The sequence below is a fragment of the Pan paniscus genome, chromosome Y (genome assembly GCF_029289425.2).
Source record: "Pan paniscus chromosome Y, NHGRI_mPanPan1-v2.0_pri, whole genome shotgun sequence".
In the NCBI taxonomy this organism is placed as follows: domain Eukaryota; kingdom Metazoa; phylum Chordata; class Mammalia; order Primates; family Hominidae; genus Pan; species Pan paniscus.
The window spans coordinates 43,628,804-43,652,908 of record NC_073273.2 but is presented as its reverse complement, the minus strand read 5'-3'; the positions used below and the strand labels follow the sequence as shown (position 1 = coordinate 43,652,908).

The 24,105-nt window shown below is 43.0% G+C and overlaps 1 protein-coding gene across 11 annotated transcripts in view; it reads left to right on the top strand.

Moving 5' to 3' along the window:
• LOC129395581 (uncharacterized) overlaps positions 1-17,966 on the top strand; it is a 158,880-nt gene extending 140,914 nt beyond the window's left edge. For all 11 annotated transcript variants that reach the window (XM_055107054.2, XM_055107059.2, XM_055107053.2 and 8 more), the window contains one exon: positions 17,537-17,966. In XM_055107054.2, the coding sequence (XP_054963029.1) occupies positions 17,537-17,950 (414 nt within the window). In that variant the 3' untranslated portion in view covers positions 17,951-17,966. The remainder of the gene's footprint in view (positions 1-17,536) is intronic.
• Positions 17,967-24,105: the final 6,139 nt, after the last annotated feature.

The following is a 24,105-nucleotide window of genomic DNA, read 5'->3' as shown; positions in this document are numbered from 1 at the left end:
CAAACGGTGTTTCTAGTTCTAGATTGCCACACTGTCTTCCACAATGGTTGAACTAGTTTACAGTCCTACCAACAGTATAAAAGTGTTCCTGTTTCTCCACATCGTCTCCAGCACCTGTTGTTTCCTGACTTTTTAATGATCGCCATTCTAACTGGTGTGAGATGCTATCTCATAGTGGTTTTGATTTGCATTTCTCTGATGATCAGTGATGATGAGCATTTTTTCATGTGTCTGTTGGCTGCATAAATGTCTTTTGAAAAGTGTCTTTCATATCATTTGCCCACTTCTTGATTGGGTTGTTTTTATTTTTTCTTGTACATTTGTTTAAGTTCTTTGTAGATTTTGGATGTTAGCCCTTTGTCATATGGGTAAATTGTAAACCCATTTTGTAGGTTGCCTGTACACTCTGATAGTAGTTTCTTTTGCTATGCAGAAGCCCTTTAGTTTAATTAGATCCCTTTTGTCTATTTTGGCTTTTGTTGCCATTTCTTTTGGTGTTTTAGACATGAAGTCCTTGCCCAAGGCATTGCACTTTTTACTTTTCAGATGAAATATTTGATTTAAGCTTTTTATTATTATTAAACCAATTAATTAAACTCTTTTGCATTGATTAAAACTTCCAGAGAAGATAAACAGTGACTTTTGCCTTTCATTTAACCAGTTACCACAGAGACCAGAGACTCACTGGTAAGAAATTCTTACCCTTTTGCCGGCATGGCAGGTTTCTGGTCAGCTCTAGTGACCCTGCTTGACTGTATGCAAACAAATACAATGCCATGAATCCAGAATATTCCAAATAGGGCGGCGTGGTGGCTCACGCCTATAATTCCAGCACTTTGGGAGCTGGAAGCAGGTGGATCACTTGAGGTCTGGAGTTCGAGACCAGCCTAGCCAACATGGTGATACTTCATCTCTACTAAAAATAAAAAATTAGCTGCACATGATGGTGCATGCCTATAATCCCAGCTACTTGGGAGGCTGAGGCAGGAGAATCGCTTGAACCCAGGAGGCAGAGGTTGCAGTGAGTTGAGATTGCACCACTACACTCAGCCTGGGCAAAATGCAAGAGACTCTGTCTCAAAAAAAAAAAAAAAAAAAAAGAATATTCCCAAATAGTTTAAAAATTTTCAAGAAATTAGGCAGAGAGAGAGAGAAATATAACTTATATTCTATTGATGAGAGTATTCTCAACACACTTAAAGTATCAGGAAACCTAAAATCCAAAAAGTTAATTTAAGAATCGAAAGCTGGTGTGCTCCATTAATTTCTGCAGGCCCAATAAAGGTAGCTTGGAAATTCAAGGTTAATGGAACAAATGATGACTTGCTAGAAATACATAGGAAACAAAATATTCGCGGAACGAAAAAGAAGCTTTCCACTAGGAACTAAAAGACATCATGGATACACACACACACATACACACACACACAAAATGTACATATACACATACACTCAAGCAAAGCCTGTGGAGAATAGACAGCAAGTGAATGAAAACTAGAAGCAAAAACAAACAGCAGACCAAACCTAAATGTTCCTACTCAATTTACCTGGGAGGCTACAGTGTTACCTAGGCTTTTAAAAAACCTGCATATTGAATATTTTTTTCCTGACACACAATTTAATATCTTCAAGCTCACCAATATCATTATGCATCCTGTGCAACTGAGAAATTCGCTTTAGGTACATGACCAGTAATCAAGACTAAAAGCTTTAATTATGAAAGTATTAATTAGCCAAATGTCTCTAAGAATGTCTTAAAGAATATTTTATTATTTAAACCTTTTCCAGCCAGGTGTGGTGGCTCATGCCTCTAATCCCAACACTTGGGGAGGCTGAGGCAGGTGGATTACCTGAGGTCAGGAGTTCTAGACTAGCCTGGCCAACATGGTGAAACCCTGTCTCTACCAAAAATACAAAAAATTAGCCAGGCAGGGTGGCAGGCACCTGTAATCCTAGCTACTCAAGAGGCTGAGGCAGGAAAATTGCTTGAACCTGGCAGGCAGAGGTTACAGTGAGCCGAGACTGCACCATTGCATACCAGCCTGGGCAACAGGAGCGAAATTCCATCTCAAAAAAACTCCAAAACACCCAACCTTTTCCACATTTTTATCCCTTTGTAAATGATTACTTACTACATTGTTTCATAATTAACCTTTTCAAATGTGTAATTTGAACTTAACTTTTAGATAAGTTCTGAATTAGACAAAAGTATTATTTTTTCCACTAGTAACATAACCCTTTCTGGCACATTTTGTATACAGAATTACATGTTACCTAGAGTTTTTATCCTTAGTAACCTAAAACTTTAGTGAAATCCTAAAAAGCAAGAAATCCTGAACTATCACCTGTAAGCATTTATAGGTAAGAACAATTCCACAATTTTAGAAACATGTTTCCCTATTTTACGACCCTGTCTTAATTGGAAATAACTCGGATATTAAAAGATCATCAAAAATAACTTTTAAAATTTTAATTTACATTAAAAGTTTACCTAAAACAATTATCCTATTCACTGTACTTAATTTTTAGTTTAACAAGGGAGACATCAGACATTAATCAACATATGTAAAATGAACATGGGTTTGGTCCACAAAGGCAGGATGACACCTTGAAGCAGGGAGAGGGCTTCAGTCTTCCAGGTCGCAGGTAGCAAAGACAGACATAAAATTTGGACAAAATATATGCTGACAATTCTGAGGGCATTTCTCTTTTTGTTCCACCAATAATTGTAAAACTAGCTTGTTTAGTAAAGTTACAGTTAAGTCACATGAACTTAAAAATTGCCTAGACTTATTTACTTAATTTATGAGTGCTCTTTTATAAGTCAGTTTGGTAGACACAACATATAACAATAAGTCTACATACAAATAAACACATCTAGACATGGATACACATACATAAACAATGATCCAATCCCTTAGAACCTTGGCCATGAGATAGCAATAGAAGCTTGCCATTGTTACTTTGCCCCAATAGATGTTTGTAATGCTTGTTCCCCAGTGCCATAAAGAAATAGCACATAAACATAAATTTAATTTCCTCAGCAAGGCCATTTTTTTACTTTCTGCAGAAAGGGTAGACTTGCCAGCAGTTTTGCCATGAGAGTACACTGAACAAAGGAGACCGGGTTATTTATAACCTGACACATCCACCTTAACTGCCATGTCCGGTTTCCACTGGCTGGAATGGGACCTCACATTCTATATTTGTCCCTATTGGCTAGAAACTTAGAACTTTTTAAAAGAGGCAAAGGTAGAGGAGAACAAAGGAAGCAAGAAGTAACTTGTGGATGCTGAAAAAGGTAAAAACACCTTTAAATAAGGAAGAGGAACATGCTATGACCTAATGCTTGCTTGGACCAGTATAAACATGCCAGGGCAAATATTTAGGCTAAATTCTGGGAGCTAAGAACATAAAGTACATTGATTTCTTTATTAGGGCTAGCAGATATTTAAGAATGTTAGCACAGGTCTTTGAATAAATTTTGCTTCTAAGACAAGTTACTATTAATTCCTAATTAGATGGGGAGGAAAGTCTTTGAAGAGGAGCCTCTGCTTTACTTTTTACATAGATAATCCAGTGAAGGCTGTGCATCAAAATTTCTGGTAAAGCAGTCTCTGTGGCAGTTTGATTTTTAAAGTCCAAACCTCCTAGATTCCGAAGAGCACTGGGGCCAAAGTATATGAAAGTGAAAAGAGCCGGGCGCATTCCTCAGCCCCGGGCTCAAAACAAACAAGCCCAGTACAAACACATCCCATCCTCCCATCCCACCACATATCGCCATATATCTCTCAAACTTCCTGAGCCCAGTACAAACACCACCAGGAAAGTCTCCGATAAGGGGACAGCCGTTCAAAGTTTTACTGAAAGAGCGGGAACCAAAAGAATTCCTTTGTTCCCCTGTAACTTTCAGGCTATAAAAAGCAAACACTCGCATTGTTCAGGGCCCTCTTGTATGCGGTGAAATGGAGGGACCAGGTTCGAACTTGTACTAAAGATCCTTGCCACTTGGCTTTGACTCTGGACTGGTGGTCTTCTTTGGGGAACAAACGGTCTGGGCATAACAAAAGGAGGCATCACATGTTAACCAAGCCCCCTGCTAACAACAGCAGCACAAAAGCCGGGATACATACGCCATCCCGTTTTCCCATTTGACACCAAACTTCAGATTCTGAACAGTTTTCTAAACAAGCAGCATTGCAACTGTGAGAGAAAATTCTAAGAAGGGCTTATGACTAGACCTCAGAACCTCTGCCAAGAGTGTCCCCTTTGAGCAGGTTAAGGTCTGCAGGGTCCCCTGGAGTGTCTTCCTGTGGGGCCCAATCTTAAGAGTGTCAGATGTCTCTGACCTTAGGTGGGCACCAGTGCCTGCTTTCCCTCCAGAGCCTACTATGAGCATTTGTTTGGTACCTAGGTGTAATCCCCACCTTTTAGCATACTTAGCACACTTTCCCATGCTTGCCATTCCATGAACTTTAATGATAGGAACTGGAGATTGGGTGGGTTTCTTTTGCCCTTAGCCAGTTTAATAGAGGAAGAAAAGAATTTAGCATAAGAAAAGAAGGTTTAAGTTACCAGAAACATATGCAAGTTCTCTCTGAGCCATGCCGAAGGTAGGGATCAGGACCACATCCAGAAAATATTTTTAAAAAAAAGTCCATCTCCCTTCTGGGCAGGGCAGTTATAACTTCCCATTCATTCCTAGGCCTTCAGGCAGTAGCAGGGAGTGGCCCCAGCCAATCGCCCTCAATCTTCAAGGAGCTACTAAAAAACAGCCGCTGAAAGACTGAAAAGGAAAGGGGAAAAAAAAAACAAAAAAGACCCTGGTCTCTTAAGCAAACCAGCAGTGGCAGTCAGGCTTCTCCACATGGAAACCCGTTAGTTTCACTGGCAGAGCCAGAAACCTGCAGTTGCTTCCATGTTTAGGCACTGCTGCCCAAGGGTCCGGAGTTGGAAGGGAAAAGAGAGGGAGAAAGATTCTCTTGTACAGAGCAGAAAGGAGAAGGAGAAACATAAATCTCAAACTTTGGGGCTGCCTTCTCCTGGAGTTTCTCCTTGCTGGCTCACCAAAATGTATTATTGATGGAGTGTGTCCAAGTTCTTGGCATATTGAAGAAAAAAATTGGACAAGATGCACAAACAAAGCAAGGAAGGATTTGAGAGACAGGACTAGCTGGATTTCCTAGGCCAACTAAGAATTCCTCAGCCTAGCTGGGAAGGTGACTGCATTCACGTTTAAGTGGCTTGCAACTTAGGTCATACCCGACCAGTCAGATAGTAAAGAGTGCTCACTAAAAGGCTAATTAGGCTAAAACAGGAGGTAAAGAAATAGTCAATCATCTATTACCTGAGAGCACAGGGGGAGGGGCAGTGGTCGGGATATAAACCCAGGCATTCCAGCCAGCAATGGCTACGCTCTTTGGGTCCCCTCCTTTTGTATGAGAGCTCTCTTTCCACTCTGTTTCACTCTATTAAATCTTGCAAGTGCACTCTTCTGGTCCATGTTATGGCTTGAGCTGAGCTTTCACTCGCTGTCCACCACTGCTGTTTGCTACAGTCGCAGACCTACCACTGACTTCCATCCCTCCAGATCTGGCAGGGTGTCTGCTGTGCTTCTGATCCAGTGAGGTGCCCATTTACTCCTGATCAGGCTAAAGGCTTGCCATTGTTCCTGCATGGCTAAGTGCCTGGGTTCATCCTAATCGAGCTGAACACTAGTCACTAGGTTCCATGGTTCTCTTCTGTGACCCATGGCTTCTAATAGAGCTATAACACTCACTGCATGGCCCAAGATTCCATTCCTTGAAATCTGTGAGGCCAAGAACCCCAGGTCAGGGAACACGATGCTTGCCACCATCTTGGACGTGGCCCACTGCTATTTTGGAAGTGGCCTGCCACCATCTTGGGAGCTCTGGGAGCAAGGACCCGCCCTCCCCAGTAACAGAATAAAGGGATATATTGAAAATGAAATTACACTCCACAGTTTAGGAGAGGCCCTGAAAGCACAGGCGCTCAAGGACCCCATTACAGAATTTTTGAAAGTTTAAATACCCCCAGAGGATTCCACTGGTGTGCACCATGTGTAAATGAAGAAGTAAAGTTACAAGTCATTTACTCAGTATATGCGCTATGTAGAGGAAATTTCCTGTCACAGCTGAAGTGTGAATAAGCCGTATGTTCTCTGCGTGCACACCCTATTTTCCTGCCTCACTAGGAGGACACGTGCTTGAGGCCAGCAAGATCTCAGGTCTCAGGGTGCTGTGACTCCATTTTCCTCTGCTCATTGCCTTCTGCCTTTCCCCTGTTGACAAACCTTCATAGTTTCCTTTCCTTGGCACTCCAGATGCCAGGACACTGAGGACCAATAAAACACCATCTCATTTATCTCAGTGGTTTCTAGTCCTTAAAGTCAGGCCAGGGGAGGTGACTCAAATTTATAATCCCCACATTTTAGGAGGCCAAGGTGGGAGGATCGCTTCAGGCCAGGACTTTGAGGTTGTAGTGAGCTGTGATCACGCCAGTGCACAGCAACTTGGTTGATAGAAGAAGACCCTGTCTCTAAGGAAAGAGAGAGAGTGCGCTCTTGGAGTTTAAAAAAGACTACGTGTTTTTACCGTCTTAGACAGTTACTGCATTTTGTGATGTGCGTGTTTATTTGGGTGTGCACATATGAAGGAGGAGCAGGCTATGAAAGTGTCTTGACCAGTCACCATTGCCTACTCCATGGCCAGAATCAAGAGCCAAGGTTGCCTGAGGTGATGCGGCTAGTTGTTTACATGGGTTGTATTGCTTTCCTTATTTCAAATAGTGTCTTGTAATCAGAAATCTTCTGGGATGGTGTTTCATTTAGTTATTCTTCAACTGAAACACAAGCCTTTCAATTCTTCCTTGTTTCTGAGGTTGTTCAAGTTCAGGGAGTATAAAAACGTTTTTGCATGTGCACCAGACACTACCCCAAGGCATATTGAGTTTCATGTGATATTAATATTTGGCATGCTGCACAAGGAAGGAACTTCCTCCTGTATATTTAAATGTGTGTGGAAAGTTTTTTCTGGTAGATGGAAATCAGAGAATCAAAGAATGTTAAAAACAAAAAACAAAAAACATGAATGAGAATGAAATGATGTTGTTAATTATGTCAAGGCTCTAGTTAGTCTAACCCTGAACCCAACGAGTCATTTGAAGTAGCAGCAAGTGCCTATTTTATTAAATCTCATGAACAGATGGACTTCCGATCCAGGCCTGAATGCTGTGGGCTTCTGAAGCATTACCCTCCCGTATAATGGGTGGACATTTGCGGAGATTTTGCACAGTCAGGATAGCACCCGGACAGGGCTTCTCCACCCCAGCACTCAGTATTTGGGGCTGGTTGAGTCTTTGTGGTGGGGCTGCCCTGGGCACTGTAGGGTGTTCAGTAGCATCCCCAGGCTCCACCCACCAGATGTCAGGAGCATTCCTCCTCCTCAGTTGTTACAACCAAAACTATCTCCAGACATTGCCTATTACCCCCAAGGAGGCATAGTCACCCCCCATTGAGAATCACTGCATCAGGGATACCACAGTTTGTCCAGAATAAATGGCCTTTTTGTCCTGAATGCCCCAACTGGGTTTGACATTCCGAACAGTGGTCACACCTAGTTTGCCATGTTCCCTGCCCCTTTCCCACCATGGAATCATTCACCCTACGCTCCTGGGCTCTGGGTTGTTATGTATAAAGTTTCAGTGCTGCCAAAGAAATAGCACTCAAATATAAAATTTTCTTTTAATTCTCAGCAAGACAAGTTATTTCTATAGAAGGGTGTGCCCTTACACCCAAATTACATCCAAATTACAGATGGAGCAATGGTGAGTGCACACCCGAGGCAGGGGAAGGGGGTTTTATCCTTGACTCACGTGGCCCCTCCTGCTGTGTCGTTCCTCTATTGGCTAAGGTTAGACCACACAGGTTAAACTAATTCCAATTGGCTAGTTTAAAGAGAATGACGGGGTGAGTGGTTTGGGTGAGAAAATGATTATGACAGAGCAGGTAATCAGGATGAGTCAGGGTGGAGCAGGTAATCAGAATGAGTCAGGGTGGAGCAGGTAATTGGACTGAGTCAGGGTGGAGCAGGTAATCAGAATGACGGTGGAGCAGGTAATTCAAATGAGTCAGGGTGGAGCAGGTAATTGAAAAAGATTGCTTTATGAGGAAGTTAAGTTTAAAAGTAGAAGGTAAAGAATTGAACCTACTGACATGTTGATTCTTTGAAAAGAAATTTAGAACTCATGTCTAACCACCCCTCCCCTTGTATTTCTTACAGCTCTTTCTTCTCAAACTTTTTTTTAAACATGTTTTGGCTTAGTTGTTTTGCTTAATTTTCCAAAAGAAGAAGCTTCTCTGGATAAGGTGGAGGATAGTTAAGGGAGGTTTTAGTAAGTGCTGGCTCTATGAGCCTCTGCACCAACCCATGGATGCATGGTATGACACAGCACCCAACAAGAATAAGTACACCCATTTCAGCTGTGAGGGAAGTAAGAATTGAGGCTGTCATTCCTTTCTACCAAACCACTTTTCTAACCATCCTGTAAATGGGTCATTTACCCCTGAGTTGCTGGCTAACTGATTGGATAGAGCAGTCACACATTGCAATGCCTTTGTTATACTTCCATCAGGGGTAGTGGTGTTTGGGATGAAGGTGCAACATTGAGTTTTAATCATTATGCAAACTCCTCCTCTTTCTGCTAATATCATGTCTAAGACTATTCTATTTTCCCAAGCCATCTGGCAAGTAGCCCCTAATTGCTCAGCTATTCCTTTAACAGCATCTCTAGCGTAGTTAATAAATCGCTGTTGGCTGTAGTAGATGTAGTTTATCCAATCTACATTTTTATTAGTTGTGACCTACCAAAATACTGACTGGAATCCTGCAGCTATTTGATTTTGGGCTTTAAATTGACTGGTATTCCCTGTGGGACTCTAATTGTATCTAAAAAGATGTGAGAGTCGAAAGACCCATAAGGGGCTTCTCTCACTTTACAGTGTCTTCTTTTTCCTTCCTCTGGTTGATGAAATGCCAGGGTGAAATGGATAGCCAATTGGACTAAAGCACAAGTGCCACTCTAGTTATCTGGCAGAGTGGCCAGTAAAAATCCACTACAATACCACCACACATCTGCTCAGGGATGAACAAGGGCTGACTGATTGATAAACTCTTGAAAATTCTTAAGCTCACTGCATTCTTTCAGGTCTCCAAGTAACACGAGGTTTCCTCCCTGTCTGAGAGACATGAAATGAAGTTAGTGTTGGGAGACGGAGGCTGGATGGCCCTTGGGGGCTGACCTGCAGGGTGCCAGACTTCAGGATACAGTGAGAGAGAGCTTGGCATGACTTATTACTCCAGGCTGTAGAATCCAGGAAAAGAGCTACCATACAGCCCACACCCAGTCGACTGGAGGACCACCCTAGGGGAAAGGGGACAATCTGGGCCTCTGGCCTGCCATTCACCCAAGCATAACAATTGCTGTTGTTTAACATGCAGAAGGAATATTGGATCCATCCCAACTAGGCATTTGCATCTTGGTCCTGTCTTCATTGCCAAAGTTTAAGTCTGTAAATTTTATGATAGCTCTCTTGGTCTTGTCATTAGATGGAGCAGGAGCAATTTTTCTATCATGAGGGGTTTTGAAAGAAGGCTTAGAGAAATGTTCAAGTGGTGGGGGATCAAAGTAACATATTTCAAAGAATCTAACATGGTCTGCCCTTGGAATCTCAGCCCCCATACCATAAAACCGGCTTAAAGAAGGGAACCGGCTTAGGAATGGGGAAGAACTTTGAGGGTTTGAGATAATAACCTGTATAGAATTACACTGGTTTAGCTGACGGTTAGGGAGGGCTGTCCCTCTAGTAAAATGAATGTATGGTTTTAGGAAATTACAAAAACTGGTTGGGGCAGTCCATTCTTGCTCTTTAATGGTCCACAGATCATTGGACCAACTATGGCATAAAAGCTCTACATGGGGGAGCAAGACTCCTGGCTGACACTGAGGCCTTACTGAAATCTCTCTGGATTAAGTGGTCCCAATACACTAATGCTCGGTCTGAGGAGAGTCAGGAGGGACAGAGGTACTTTTCTGAAGTACGGAGCTGTCTTTGACTTGGCAAGTCCCCAGGGGTATAACAAGGCAAGCATTAAATGCAATAGTTTGAGGCAAAATTTACTTGGTTATGTTAATAACTAAATGGTCCGCAATAGAGAGAGGAAAGAAGAAAGAGAAATAGCATAGATGAAAGGGTTAAATTTTTCTTAGCTTTAGTTTGGTAGGGTTTTCCCCTGGGACTACACCCCACGACTCTGGAGGGGGTGGCGCTTTCTTGACTCAGGTGTGATGAATCCATCCCCTTCCACTGTATGAACAGGAGTCTCCGTGGTTAGCAGCACAAAGTAGGTTCCTTCCCAGGCTGGCTGGGGTTTTCCTTCTTTCCACCCTTTGATGAGAATGTGATCCTCAGGCTGGTGCTGGTTTACCAGAAATTCTAGGAGTGGTACCTGTGCTAAAAGACTTTAGTTTTCAGGGAAAGGAAAGTGGAAGATAAACTAAGTATGTAATTTCTAAGAGATTGACCTTTTGTTTTAAATGTGGGGACATCAGCAGTGGGCTTTATAGTCCTTGGTGCCTTCTTACTGAGAAATTTCCTTTAGCGCCTATTTTTATCCTACCCCTCTACCTTTCAGTTCTCTTTTCCTCTGTGCCATTTTGTTTCTCTCCTACCTTAAGCATTTCACAGCTAATGGTTGTTACCTTGGTAATGTTAAATACGAATTCTGAATTCTAAATTTATCTTCAAAGAATATGTCAATGTGTTTAATTCTTTGCCTTCTACTTTTAAACTTAACTTCCATGTAATGCAACCTTTTCCAATTACCTGCTCCACCCTGACTCATTCTCCACCCTAACTCATTCTCCATCCTGACTCATTCTGATTACCTGCTCCACCCTGACTAATTTCATAGACATTTTTCCCACCAAACCACTCATCCCATCATTCTCTTTAAATTAGTCAACCAGAACTAGTTTAACCTGTGCGGTCTAACCCTAGCCAAGAGGGGAACAACACGGCCGGAGGCTATGGGTGTCAGGGATAAGAACCCCTTCCCCTCGCTTGTCCAGGTGTGCGCTCACCATTGCTCCATCTGTAAGGGTGCACCCTTCTATAGAAGTAACTTGCCTTGCTGAGAATTAAAAAGAAAATCTTACATTTGAGTGCTATTTCTTTTGCAGCACCGAAACTTTATAATAATAACATGATTGTGAGGTCCTCCAGCATGTTCTGTGGTGACCAGTGACTCCTATGAGCCATCAGTAGAAATCATTGTCCTCTTCCTTGACAAGAATCTCTGAAACTATTGTTATCCATAACCATGAGAATACATTTTCTCTGAAATACATAGCTGATATATTTTGGGTTGTTCAAGCCCAGTGACTGTATCTTATTCATGTTATTGCCCAAAGCCATGTAGTAACCCCTCAAAACCTAACTACTTAATGGAGTGCCTTTGTTTTTTCATTGAGACCCAGTGGAGGGAATCCACCATCCCAGAGTGTCATTTCCTTTTCCACCTTTTCCCAGCAGGAACCTTTAAAAGCTCTCTCCATTGGAACACCTTAGAGGACATCCCATTTCTGAGACAGAAACATAGCTGATCTCCCTTACTATCCTGCAATTAACTGCTTGTTCCAGACATGACAAATGACTCTCATTTCCTTTGAGCAGTCAGAAGCAGATTTACGCATTTCCCTTTCTGTTTTCATCCTCTTATCTTGGCTTCCAGGTAAGTGGCCAAAGCTTTGTTTTTGAGAAGAATGATTTGGTTTTCCTCTCTCAGGTGTAAGCTGGGCCTGGACCACTCCATCCCCCACTGTGGTACCAGGTACCTGCCCCTGCTGCTGGTCCTCATGGTCAAACCCATCCTGTTCAGAAAGACACTGATTGCAAGTAAATAGTAGGGAGGCTCTCTGGGTACACAGCCACTGGGAGTGGCTATGCCTTGGGCTCAGACAGTGACATGTCCTCCTGGAATTATCTGAAACCACTGACTTCATTCATCGTCCTTCAGAGACATCAACAGAATGCAGCTGCAAAAAGCAAGCAGGTTCAATAAATAAAATGTAAATGTGCAGCCCTCTGCCAGCACAAGTTCTGTGCCATTGCTTGTTAGCTCAGCACCAGGACTAAGTGACTTTTCATTTCAGTGCTGGGACCCTCCTGGGTTTGCTGCAGGACTGCCATTGGAGCTCTGTGGAGGTGTGTGAGGAATAGGAGAGGAGAGAAAAGAGGGAAGTCCAAAACTGAGTGAGGACTGAAGAGGCTCTAGTCCATAATGCATTTAGCTGATGTCTTTTCTCAGGAAAGAAAACAGGAAGCAGAGCATAGCAAATGAGTCAAGGGCAATGGTTAGAAAAGGATAAGAGGAATGGAGTCCTTAACAACATGCTTGGAAAAGCCTCCTGGGCTGTGGCTGGGGACGTGCAGTCCAGCCCCTACTTCTTCCTCTAGGAAATGTGTCCTGGAGTGAGCCGCCCACCTCCTCATGTTAGCAGTGGTGAATCCACACAGGTCTGAAAGATCCTCACTTCTTGCCTCCTTAAAAGAAAGAATTCCGCTGAGAGGCATAAGGGAGAGTGACAGACTGAGCCATGTTTCAGAGCAAGAGGGAAAGTTTATTAAAAAGCTTTAGAAGAGGAATGAAAGGGAGTTAAGTACACTTGGAAGAGGGCCAAGCAGGCAACTTGAGAGAGTCAAGTGCACTGTTTAGCCCTTGATATCGGATCTTATATGTTGCCACGGTTTCTGGGGTCTTGCATCCCTTCTTCCATGATTATTCTCTTGGGGCAGGCTGTCTGCATGCAACAGTGGCCTGCTACTATTTGGGAGGGGCCACATGTGCAGTGTTTCCTGGAGTTTTGTGCATGCTCACCAGCTCAGTGTTCCTACAGGAAGGTCATATGCCAGAATGATTCTTCCATCTTGCCTCGTATTGTGCATACTTGAGCCCACTTTCCCAACCCCTGAGATTTTATGGGGAAGCTGCTGATCGACAGTTTCCGGTGTTTCTATTTGGAGACTGCCTTCTGCTGGTAGCAGCTGCAACCAATAATTATTTTAGAGAGACAGTTTACCAACCACCTGAGAATAACTTAATGGTCGCCTCACATTCCTGGGGACAGAGACCTTTTCCTGTCATACTCATATGTGTCTGAAAACCTACTGTAACAATAAAGAGATGCGAAAAATCTCTCAGAGGTATTGGAATTAGAAGAAGAAAGCTTGCTTTAACTGAGAGGTCCTTTGAATATCATCTGTTGACTGTAGAACTTTTTTTTTTTCTTTTTCCTTTCAAAATAGCATCTCACTCTGTTGCCCAGGCTGGAATGCAGTGGGACAATCATAGCTCGTGGCAGCCTCCACCTCCTGGGCCCAGTTCATGCTCCCACCTCAGCCTCCCAAGTAGCTGAGATTATAGGCATGTACCACCACACCTGGCTAATTTTTGTATATACTTTTTTTGTAGACATAGGCTCTTGCCATGTTTCTTAGGCTAGTTTCAAACTCGTGGGTTCAAGCAAGCCTTCCACCTTGACCTCCCAAAGTGCTAGAATTACAGGCTTGAGTCACTGTGCCAGGCCTGATTGTACAAGTTTTTAAAAACATTGTTTTATCCAGGCGCTGTGGCTCATGCCTGTAATTCCAGCACTTCTGGGAGGCCAAAGTGGGTGGATCACATGAGGCTAGGAGTTTGAGACCAGCCTGGACAAGATGGTACAACTCTGTCTCTACTAAAAACACAAAAATTAGCCAGGCCTGGAGGTGCATGTTTGTAATCTCAGCTACTTGGGAGGCTGACTCACAACAATCACTTGAACCCTAGAGGCAGAAGTTGCAGTGAGTAAAGAAGCCAAGACTATGCCTGGGGAACAGAGTGAGACCATGTGAAACAACAACAACAAAAACAATTGTTTAAAGTTCCCTATCACTAGTCATAAAAAATTACTGTGTTTCTTTGGACTAACCTCCTTGTACATACATTTAAATATAGTATACTAAATACAGCTTATTTAAAAAAACAAAATCTCAGTTATTCAAACTCATCAAATAAAATGAAATGACTTATATATGCTAAGATGTTAACAGTGGTTGTCTCTGGGTGGAGGGACTATGAGTCATTCATACTTCTCTGAAGTTTTTTATATTTCCTGACTTTTCTATAAGGCAAAATTATTTTCCACATTTTAATAAGTATGAATTATTTTTATAATAGAGAAAATGAAACTTTAACAATATAATTTCTGGACTAGAAAATTCAAATAATAAATACTTCTAAAAAATAATAAAAAGAGCCACCATATGACACCCCAGCCCAGAGTCTGTTTGAAAAGAACCGCAGAAATCACACACAAGTTTGCTTGAATCCATGACATCCTCATAAACAGTGGGTGACCTGGTGAGAATCAAGTCTTTTTTTTTTTTTTTTTTTTTTTGAGACAGAGTCTGGCTCTGTCGCCCAGGCTGGAATGCAGTGGCTCGATCTGGGCTCAGTGCAAGCTCTGCCTCCCGGATTCACGCCATTCTCCCGCCTTAGCCTAGTGAGTAGCTGGGACTACAGGCGCCTGCCACCACGCCTGGCTAATTTTTTGTATTTTTAGTAGAGAAGGGGTTTCACTGTGTTAGCCAGCATGGTCTCAATCTCCTGACCTCGTGATCCGCCCGCCTCGGCCTCCCAAAGTGCTGGGATTACAGGCGTGAACCCAATGTGCCTGGCCAGAATCAAGTCTTTTTGATGTGCCACCAGCCCCCTCTAGCAGGAATGCTGCTCCAGAACTGCAAGGCTTCTTTAGAAGTTTTCCCAGCTGGTGTCTTGGCTCCAGGAAAGGCAGGTTTACCACCCTAGCAAAACCAGCTCTCCACCATCCTTGTCAGCCACCCAGACTCTCCTCAAAATCTGGCTGTGTCATCCATGGCCAGTCCTCCCCCACTGCTCAATCTCTTTACCCACTGTTTGAGCAGCTCATCACACTTTCTCTGAGTTAACTCAGACCAAGATTCCTCCAGATTCACCTTAATCCAACCCTGGGAGGAAGATCTGAGTGCCATGTTCTCCCACAGCCCATAGTGCATGCGTGTGTTTCAGAGACACAACAGTATTACAGTTGCCTTTTTTTTGAGGTAGGATCTCACTGTTGCCTAGGCTGGAGTGAAGTGGTGTCGTTATGGTTCATTGCAGCCTTGAACTCCTAGGTTCAAGCAATCCTTCCACTTCAGCTTGCCAAGTTACTGGGACCACAGGTGTACACTGCTACAACTGGCTTGTTTTAAAATTTTTATCATAGAGATGGGGTCTTTCTGTATTTCCCAGGCTGGTCCTGCATTTCTGGCCTCAAGCGATCTTCCTGTTTCAGCCTTCTAAAGCACTAGTTAGAGGTGTGAACCACACTTGCCTTCTTGGTAAAAGGGAATATTGTTATTGCCTTAAAGTGGCAGGACCAAGCCTGGCTCAGGCTTTCTTAGTTCTTTACAACCACATCTCTCATAGTGCCACAACTTCTGACTGCCTCTTTTCCATATAACTCTCATGTCCTTTTTTTCCCCTAAAATATTCTCCCAAACTCTGCATGTATCTCTTTTAAAATTGCGGTTGCTACTACCCTTCTTTGTACTCATATCTTAATGAGTGCTCCAAAGTAGTAGTGCTGCATCCCATTGCTGTCAGGCACTTAACATGACTGTACTGACCCATTCCCCATATTGATTGAGCACCCTCTATATACCAGGTGTTATCTGGGGCATCGGGTACAGTCACTATGACACATTCCCTGTCCACTGAGACTCTCCACTGTAGTGGCAGAGACAGAGAATGAAAAACACAAATAATGATATGATATTCCATCCAGATAGTGGGAAGTGCTGTGAAGAAAAATCAGGGACGGTTGGGAGCATGATTTTAGAGAGGTTGTCCCAGAGTCTCCCTGAGCATGAGGTAACATTAGCATTGAGACCCGAATGAAGTGTAGGAGCCACAAGAAAATCAGAAGGGCCTTACAGACAGAAAAATAGAGTTGCAGAGGCCCAGTGGCAGGACCAAGCCTGGAGTGGGAGGGAGAGAAGCAGTGTGCCTAAGGGTGTGAGGAAACAGAGAGGGACTCATAGGAGGTTGTGATTGTCAGCAAGCCCCAAGGGTGGAGGGCTTTGGAGGCTCTTTGGAGGCTTTTTGGAGTCATTTGCCCTGTCTGTGGTTCGAAAGGCCACGGTCCTTCATGTTTTCCACTTCTGTATTCCCCACACACAGCTTGCAACCTGGGATGGAGCAAGTATTCTAGTATATTTGGGGATTGGAAGAATAATTCTGACAGTGGTTTCAAAGGGTCTAACAGAAAGAAGATGTATTGCTGGAATGATGACCAATGCCCAAGATTATTCTTTTGATGGGGTTCACATTAGCTCTCACACTGCTGACTGATGCTCACATTTTTTTCCTTTTGTTCTGTATCCTTTTTAAACCATGTCATATTCTGGAAGAACAACATGGGGAAATTGATTAATAAATGAAACAGGAACTAAAGGAAAATGATAATGAAATAGAAAGCCAGCTAGAATTAGCCCCAGATAACTATTTAAAATGGATGGTAGTTTGGCTTTGAGCTTCTTAGCAGGGGAGTAAAGAGAAAAACGTGAACAATTATTAGACTCTTAATTATTTTCTAGAAAATACTGCATGCGAGAGCAAAACCATCCTGAAATCCACACCTGATAAAAATGTCTCATGAAGGAAATGCTGAGCACATTGGGACAAATACATTCCTGTATTTACAAAAACATTATTTGTCACTTTATCATCTTATGTAGGCTCATGATCAGAATGAGCTCAATTTCGCAAAGGGTTACCAGGCATGTAGTACTGTGTATTTAAATGAGGCTGGATGTGTATCCAATTTGGGACTTGAGATGACAGTTTTCCATGAGTAGACGCTGATGGGGAGGAGCTGCTTGCTATAAACATGTGCCATTGCCCATGAAAAGACATTGGGAGGTGGTGTCGTTTTTCACAGTTGTGGTCTCCCTCCCTTCCAGCACTTCCTGGAGTTGAGTGTAGGTAGCCAGCCAACCATAGGGTCCCTGTTGCCTGAGTTACCATCCCTAGTAGAAGCTGTACCAGCTGTCACAATAGCGCTCTCTGCTCCTAAATTACAGAGCACACGTCCTGGGTCTCTAAAACTTTCCTAAACCAACAGTTTTTTTGCCTGCACATCTGTGCCACGATCAGCCATTAACTGGCCTAGAAAATTCTGTAGGACTTGTTTCATCTATTGTAATGATTTAATAAAATGTAGATGGAAAGATGGTGTAGGTTTTTTTTTTCTCATAGATAAAATGAATGCTGCAATTTTGACCAAAGTTGGCACATGAAAAACTCAGTGCAGTCAGTACTGAGAGCATTTTCCGAAGCTGAGGACAAACTGGCAAAGACATGTACACTCACAATTTTTGTTTTTTCCTCTTCAGGTTCTGATGCCAGCACATTTGAAATCCATACTGCAAGTGAATCCTGCAACAAAAATAAGGGTGACCCTGCTTGCCAAACCCACAGAAACCCGTGAAGTGGATGTGCCAAGGGTCCAACCCCCATATTCCTCACTCTTCTATTGTCATTCTTTAGAACTTTGTTCTCACTTTTTCATCACTGCACTGCCAAAGTGTAGCAGCCCCCAGACATTGCCCTTATCACCAGTTACATGTTCTTCTCGAAGAGCTTCTAGGATAAGAGAAATGTTTCATGCACATGCATGTGGTAATGGAAGAGCCCCCTCCGGACCACTCTGCTGCTTCTCTAGCCTATTAGTTGTCACTAGGAAGTTTTCTGAGGCTGGCTATAAAGCTGAGTGCAAGATCCATGTCCTTGGGAAAGTAGTTAAATAAAGTAATTGTGACTGAACTCTCAGCCTCACTTGAATGCTGTCTTAACAACTGTTGTAGCCAAAGAAAATATATGCATAGCTTAATACTAAGGATGAGTTTTGAGAATTGTGTCATTATGTGATATATAATGTTGTATGATACCACACAGTGTACTTACACAAACCTAGATGGCACAGTCTACAGCACAACTAGGCTAGATGGTAGTGCCTATTTCTCCTAGGCTGCAAACCTGACTGTACTGAATGAAACATGTGACTGTACTGAATACTGTCAGCAACTGTAACACAATGGTATTTGTATATCAAAACATAGAAAAAGTGCAGTAAACATGTGTTTTCTAGAGCAGATGCCCTCGACTAAGCTTACTGATGTCGCCAAACAGCAGCAAGGTAGAGAAGCAGCAAGATAAATAGGGAACCAGGGCCCCAGTGGAGCAACAGCAAAGCCTGGGCTGCTAACACCCACTAGAGGGCAAAGAAGGGAGAGTGGCTTTCTTTTTTTTGAGACAAGATATTGCTTCATTGCCCAGGCTGGAGTACAGTGGTGAGATCTTGGCTCACTGCAGCTTCTGCTTCCCAGTTTCAAGCTATTCACCTGCCTCAACCTCCCGAGTAGCTGGGACTACAGGCATACACCACTATGTCTGGCTACTTTTTGTATGTTTTGTACAAATGAGTTTTTGCCATGTTGGTCAGGCTGGTCTCCAACTCCTGATCTCAGGTGATCTGCCCACCTTGACCTCCCAAAGTGCTGCGATTACATGCATGAGCCACCTTGCTCAGCTGGGAGTGTATCTTTCATCATGAATTTAGCCTTTTGGTCCCAATGCTGTCCTGAATAACAACATAGTCTAACTGGAACCTGATTAATGCCCAGAAAATTGCCTGTGTTCTCATCTTTCCATCAGTTAAGGAAAGGAACTTCAAAAAGTCCATTAAAAAAATAGAATAAAAATGGAAATAAAAAATAGAAACTTCATTTCTCAACATAAGCTCATCAAGTTCAACACATTATGTAAACGACATCAGCCATTTAATCCAACCCTAAAGAACTGAAGGTCCTCAGCACTTAACCATGTCAATGCAGTCTTTTCTACACTAACAACTGAAAAAAAAATACAAAAAAGATGCCCCTTAAAGATTAAGAAACAAGAGAAGTCAGAAGGAACCAAATCAGGACTGTACGGTGGATGCCCAATGATTTCCCATGGAAACTTTTGCAAGACTGCCCTTGTTTGATGAGATTAATGAGCAGGAACCTTGTTGTGCTGGAAAAGGACACCCTGGTGAAACTTCTCCTGGGCATTTTTCTGCTAAAGCTTTGACATTCTCAAAACCATTTTCATATAAGCAGATGCTATCATTCTTTGGCCCTCCAGAAAATCAGCAAGGAAAATGCCCTAAGCATGAAAAAAAAAAAAGAAAAGAAAGAAAGAAAACTGTTGTCATGACCTACTGACCACTCTACTTATGCTTTCACTTGGTAGCCATTCCTTTGATTGTGCTTTGCCTTCAGGATTGTATTGATAAAGCTGTGTTTGGTCTCCTGTTACAATTCTTTGTAGAAAGCCCTCAGGATCTTCATCCCACTTGTTTCAAATTTCCACTGAAAGCTTAACTCTTGTCTGCAACTAATGTGGGCACAACAGTTTTGGAACCTGGGTGTAAAGTTTACTCAACTTGGATGTTCCAGTCAGATTGTGTAAGTTGAACCAGTTGAGATGTCTGTGGTGCTAGCTGTTGTTTCTGCTGTTAATCACTGTTCCTCATCAATTAGGGCATGAACAAGAATTTGTTTCTTACAAATTGATGTGCATGGTCTGCCACTGCAGGCTTCATCTTCAATATCATCATTCCTTCTTAAAACAAGTTATCCATTTGTAAACTGCTTATCTCTTTGGGACACTGTGCTCATAAACTTTTTATAAAACATCAATGGGCCGGGCGCGGTGGCTCATGCCTGTAATCCCAGCACTTTGGGAGGCCGAGGCGGGCGGATCACGAGGTCAGGAGATTGAGACCATCCTGGCTAACATGGTGAAACCCCGTCTCTACTAAAAATACAAAAAATTAGCCAGGCGTGGTAGCGGGCGCCTGTAGTCCCAGCTACTCGGGAGGCTGAGGCAGGAGAATGGCGTGAACCCAGGAGGCGGAGCTTGCAGTGAGCCGAGATCGCGCCACTGCACTCCAGACTGGGCGACAGAGCGAGACTCCGTCTCAAAAAAAAAAAAAAAAAAAATCAATGATTTCACAATTCTTCCCCCCAGACTTCATCATAAATTTGATGTTATTGTTTCAATTTTAACAAAATGTTGCTCTGCTTTAATCAAACTGATGTCTCACACTTTATAGTGCTTCAAACTAGATACTATTCAAACATGTTGTAACAAGTTAGCATGAGCTTATTTTGATGAAAAAAGTGTTGTGAAATCCACTGCTTTTTCATAATACGTATTTTTTTGAACTTTTTGAAGTTCCCTTGTGTGTATGTATAGTATTATTGTTTTACATTTTACAAAAATGTTGCAATATGCATGGGGATTATAAACCACCAGTAGGTATACAGAAAAGCAAGACAGAATATTTTCTCAGGATACTGCAGACAGCTCTGCCATGTGACACCTCCCTTTGTATCAGGAATATCGAGCGCAGGAAGGTTCTTCATGTGTACTTCTGGAGTCACAGGGTTGCAGATGGATTCTGAGCACACTATAAGGTAGTGCCTGCCCAGGGCTGCCCCGACTCTCTCCATAACTGTTCCTTCACCCTCCTAAGGGTCAGCCTGGGCTAGACTTCACACACCTTGACCAAAAGTATCAAGGAAATGTGAACACGTTTTAGATTTTCTAGGGAAATGTGCATCCTTCATCTCAGTAGGGGCATTCTGTCTCCACTCCCCTGAGCTCCCAACATCAGAAGGCCTTCCTCTATTTGGGGATATCTTCCTACCTGATGAGGCACAGCCCTACCCCCCAGTTCAAAAGCAAAGAGGCTTTTATAGCCTCCCTTGCAGCTAGAGCAAGGCATGTGACCTGGCAGAGCCAATTAGGCACCTCTCTCAAGTTACCAGCTCACATCCAAGGGAATGAGCTGCAGAAAAGCACTTCTGGAGAGGCCATGGCAGTAGGCAAGCCCACTCTGGGAGGCAGCATTGAGTGTGCCTCCAGAGCCAGTCCAGCCTTCAGGGTGTGGGCAACACCCACTGCCATATCTGTGATCTTCATGAGCCCAGTGTTGCAGCCTGCTTTTGGCAGTTCTTGTCTGTGTGCCCTCTGAGCCTCATTCTCGAATTTCTCAAAGCTTGCCAGTATCAGGCCCATTTATTCCTTTGGGCTTACATTAGCCAGAGTCGGATTTTGAAGCTCTCCAACAAGAATGCTGATAACCGATTATTCAGCCAAGATGATGACTCCCAGTTGAGACACCAAGCATTACCAGCTGATACTCATGCATGTGGCTTTGACCTGATGAGCACAGCTAAGTGAAAGGGTGACTGGATGCCTTGTCAAGGTGACTTGACAGGAACTGGGCCAAGCCTACGTACGGGGGATGGAAAAATGATCATCAGGATGTGTATTAGGGCAACACAGGAAATGAGGAGACAATTGGGCAAACACATGAAAAGATGAGATGATGGCCAGTCTTGGTTCTGAGTGACTTCCCTATAAGACTGTTTGCTGCAGAGAATTTGGCTTGTTTTGTTATTACTGTTTTGAAGATGGCAAGTGCTCAAGTCACGTTTTGAAGATGGCAGGTGCTCGAGTACCTTGGGGGTGCTACAGAAATGACGGAGTGGAGAGAAAGTAATGGTGATGATTGCAGGAAAGTTCTTGAAGAGGTATGAGGGAACTGGAATGTACAGCAAGAAGTGTAGGTTGGCCTGTGAGAAGGAGGTGACAACAGAGGTGTAGCTTGGAGTGAAGATGACTGTTCCATCAGAGGGATTGTATTTGATTTTAGTTTACTGCCTAGTTTATCTGCCTCAACATAAAAAAAGTGTTTTGCTTTGTTTGGCAGGATCTCACTCTGTCACTTAGGATTAAGGAAAGTGGTGGTCTTGTCATGGGTCACTGCAGGCAGCCTCAACCTCCTGGGCTTAATGATCCTCTCACCTCAGCCTCCCAAGCTGCTGAGATCACAGGCACTCGACACCATGCCTGAGTAATTTTTTTTGTAGAGATGTGGTCTCACTATGTTGCCTAGGCTAAAAAACTTTCTTATAGTCTACTCATTTCACCCCATTTCAAAGTGAGATTATCATCATCATCATGTGCAGATATTGCTACAGAAGAGAGCATACTCCCACCTGTTTACTTCCTGCAGAGTGTCTCTAAATAAGTATCTTTTTCATGAGGATATAACTATTCCTAACAAAAGCCCCATTCTACAGAGAATTCACCTCACATTCTACCCGAAGGTTGCTCCTATCAATATCCTTCATTTCTGTCCCTGCTGTTCCCTCTCTCTGTTCTCCGGAAGGGAATGATAACCTCTTTTTGCTTTGCTTAACATGCCTTGGATGAGACACTCCAGAGACAAAGAACCCAGACTGGAAAGAGTGTTTGTTAAGCAAACTATTTGTTTCTTAGCTACCTATGACCTGGAAGCCCCCTCCCTGCTTCACCTGTGCTTCAAGTTGTCCCACCTTTTCTGGACTGAACCACTGTTCATCTTACACATGTTGGTTGATGTCTCATGTCTCCCTAGAATGTATAAAACCAAAGTGTGCTCTGATGACCTTGGACAAATGTTATCAGGACCTCCTGAGGCTGCCACAGGCATGCATCCTCAACCTTGGCAAAATAAACTTTCTGAATTAACTGAGACTGAGGCCTGTCTCAGATATGCGGGTTCTCAGATCTTTCCCAGGGAACCACCCATAAAAGCCTCTGCACCCCCAGCCATTTGCTTTGTCCTTGTGTGGAACAAGCAAAATTAGAGGGAAATGACTGACTGACTCACCTGCACAGTGAAACCTTAGAGTAAGCCATGTCTTCACCTCCTAGAATCTACTGCCTCCTTCATAGAATGCAGATGGCAATCAATATCCATTAATTAATTACATTATATAACAGCCACCTATTAAACTGGCATAAACAGAGACATGCACAGAGCAAATGTCAGTAAATGTTTGCCACATATTGGTCTGCACTGTGCAGAAGTCCATGCCGTAAGTTGCCCCATCCTGTAACTTTAGGTTCTTCAAATAACTCATGGCTAATTTGGGAACCCAACCAACCATCCCGCTGAGAGAACATTCATTTGCTTTAACTTTTCCCAATAGGTAGCCTAAATAAAATAGTGAAAAGGAAACACACTAAAAAGCCTACCTTTCAGCCAGAGGCTGCCGTCAACACCACATCACTGCATTCCGCCCCCTGCTCTCTATCTCCCACAGCAATCCTGGATAGAGGTATGCAAAGTATTTCCTTCTGGAGAAAATACAGAACTCTGTCTTCATTCACTGGTGTCAACATGGGCCTAAGAGCTCCAGAGGGAGAGGAACAAAGCACACCCACCAAGTTCTTCGGTATCAAAATAGAGCAATTTATTCATGATGCCAAATATGATCTGTTGATTCTGTCTTGAAACAAATGAGCTACAGCATACAAGGTGATTTTCTTTTCCCAAAGGGTGTAAGGGTGAGGTGGTGGGGGGAGTGAAATGGGTTGATGTCATCTGAACAGAATCTGAAAAATGTGGACAGAGAACATGTCCGGCTGTATATCTGACACACAATGCACAACTTCACTGATTGCCAGAATGAACATTTCTGCATTTGACAAGAAATATAAGATTGGTTTTTGTTAAATGATGGAAAAAAAGGTTAACAAACAGAAAATGAGTAACAAGCAGACCCTTACATTTGACAAAGTGCACTTCACTTGGCTCCATGACCTATTTCTTAAGAAGACAAAAGTCATGTCCTACATTGTCATGAGGGGTCAGAGGGTTTCAGCCTGTAATGTCCTACCCTTTTGGTCCCCCTTGGACAAGGTGTGTCATGTCTGTCTTCAAGGTCAAATTTGGTCTCTATGACTTAGGCATTCCTCACTGTGTTTTAAGAGCTGTAAACAACATTGAACAATAGCATTCCGCTCAGGCCATTCCTTGGTTACAGGGATGACTCTACTAACATTCGAGCAGCACACAGGG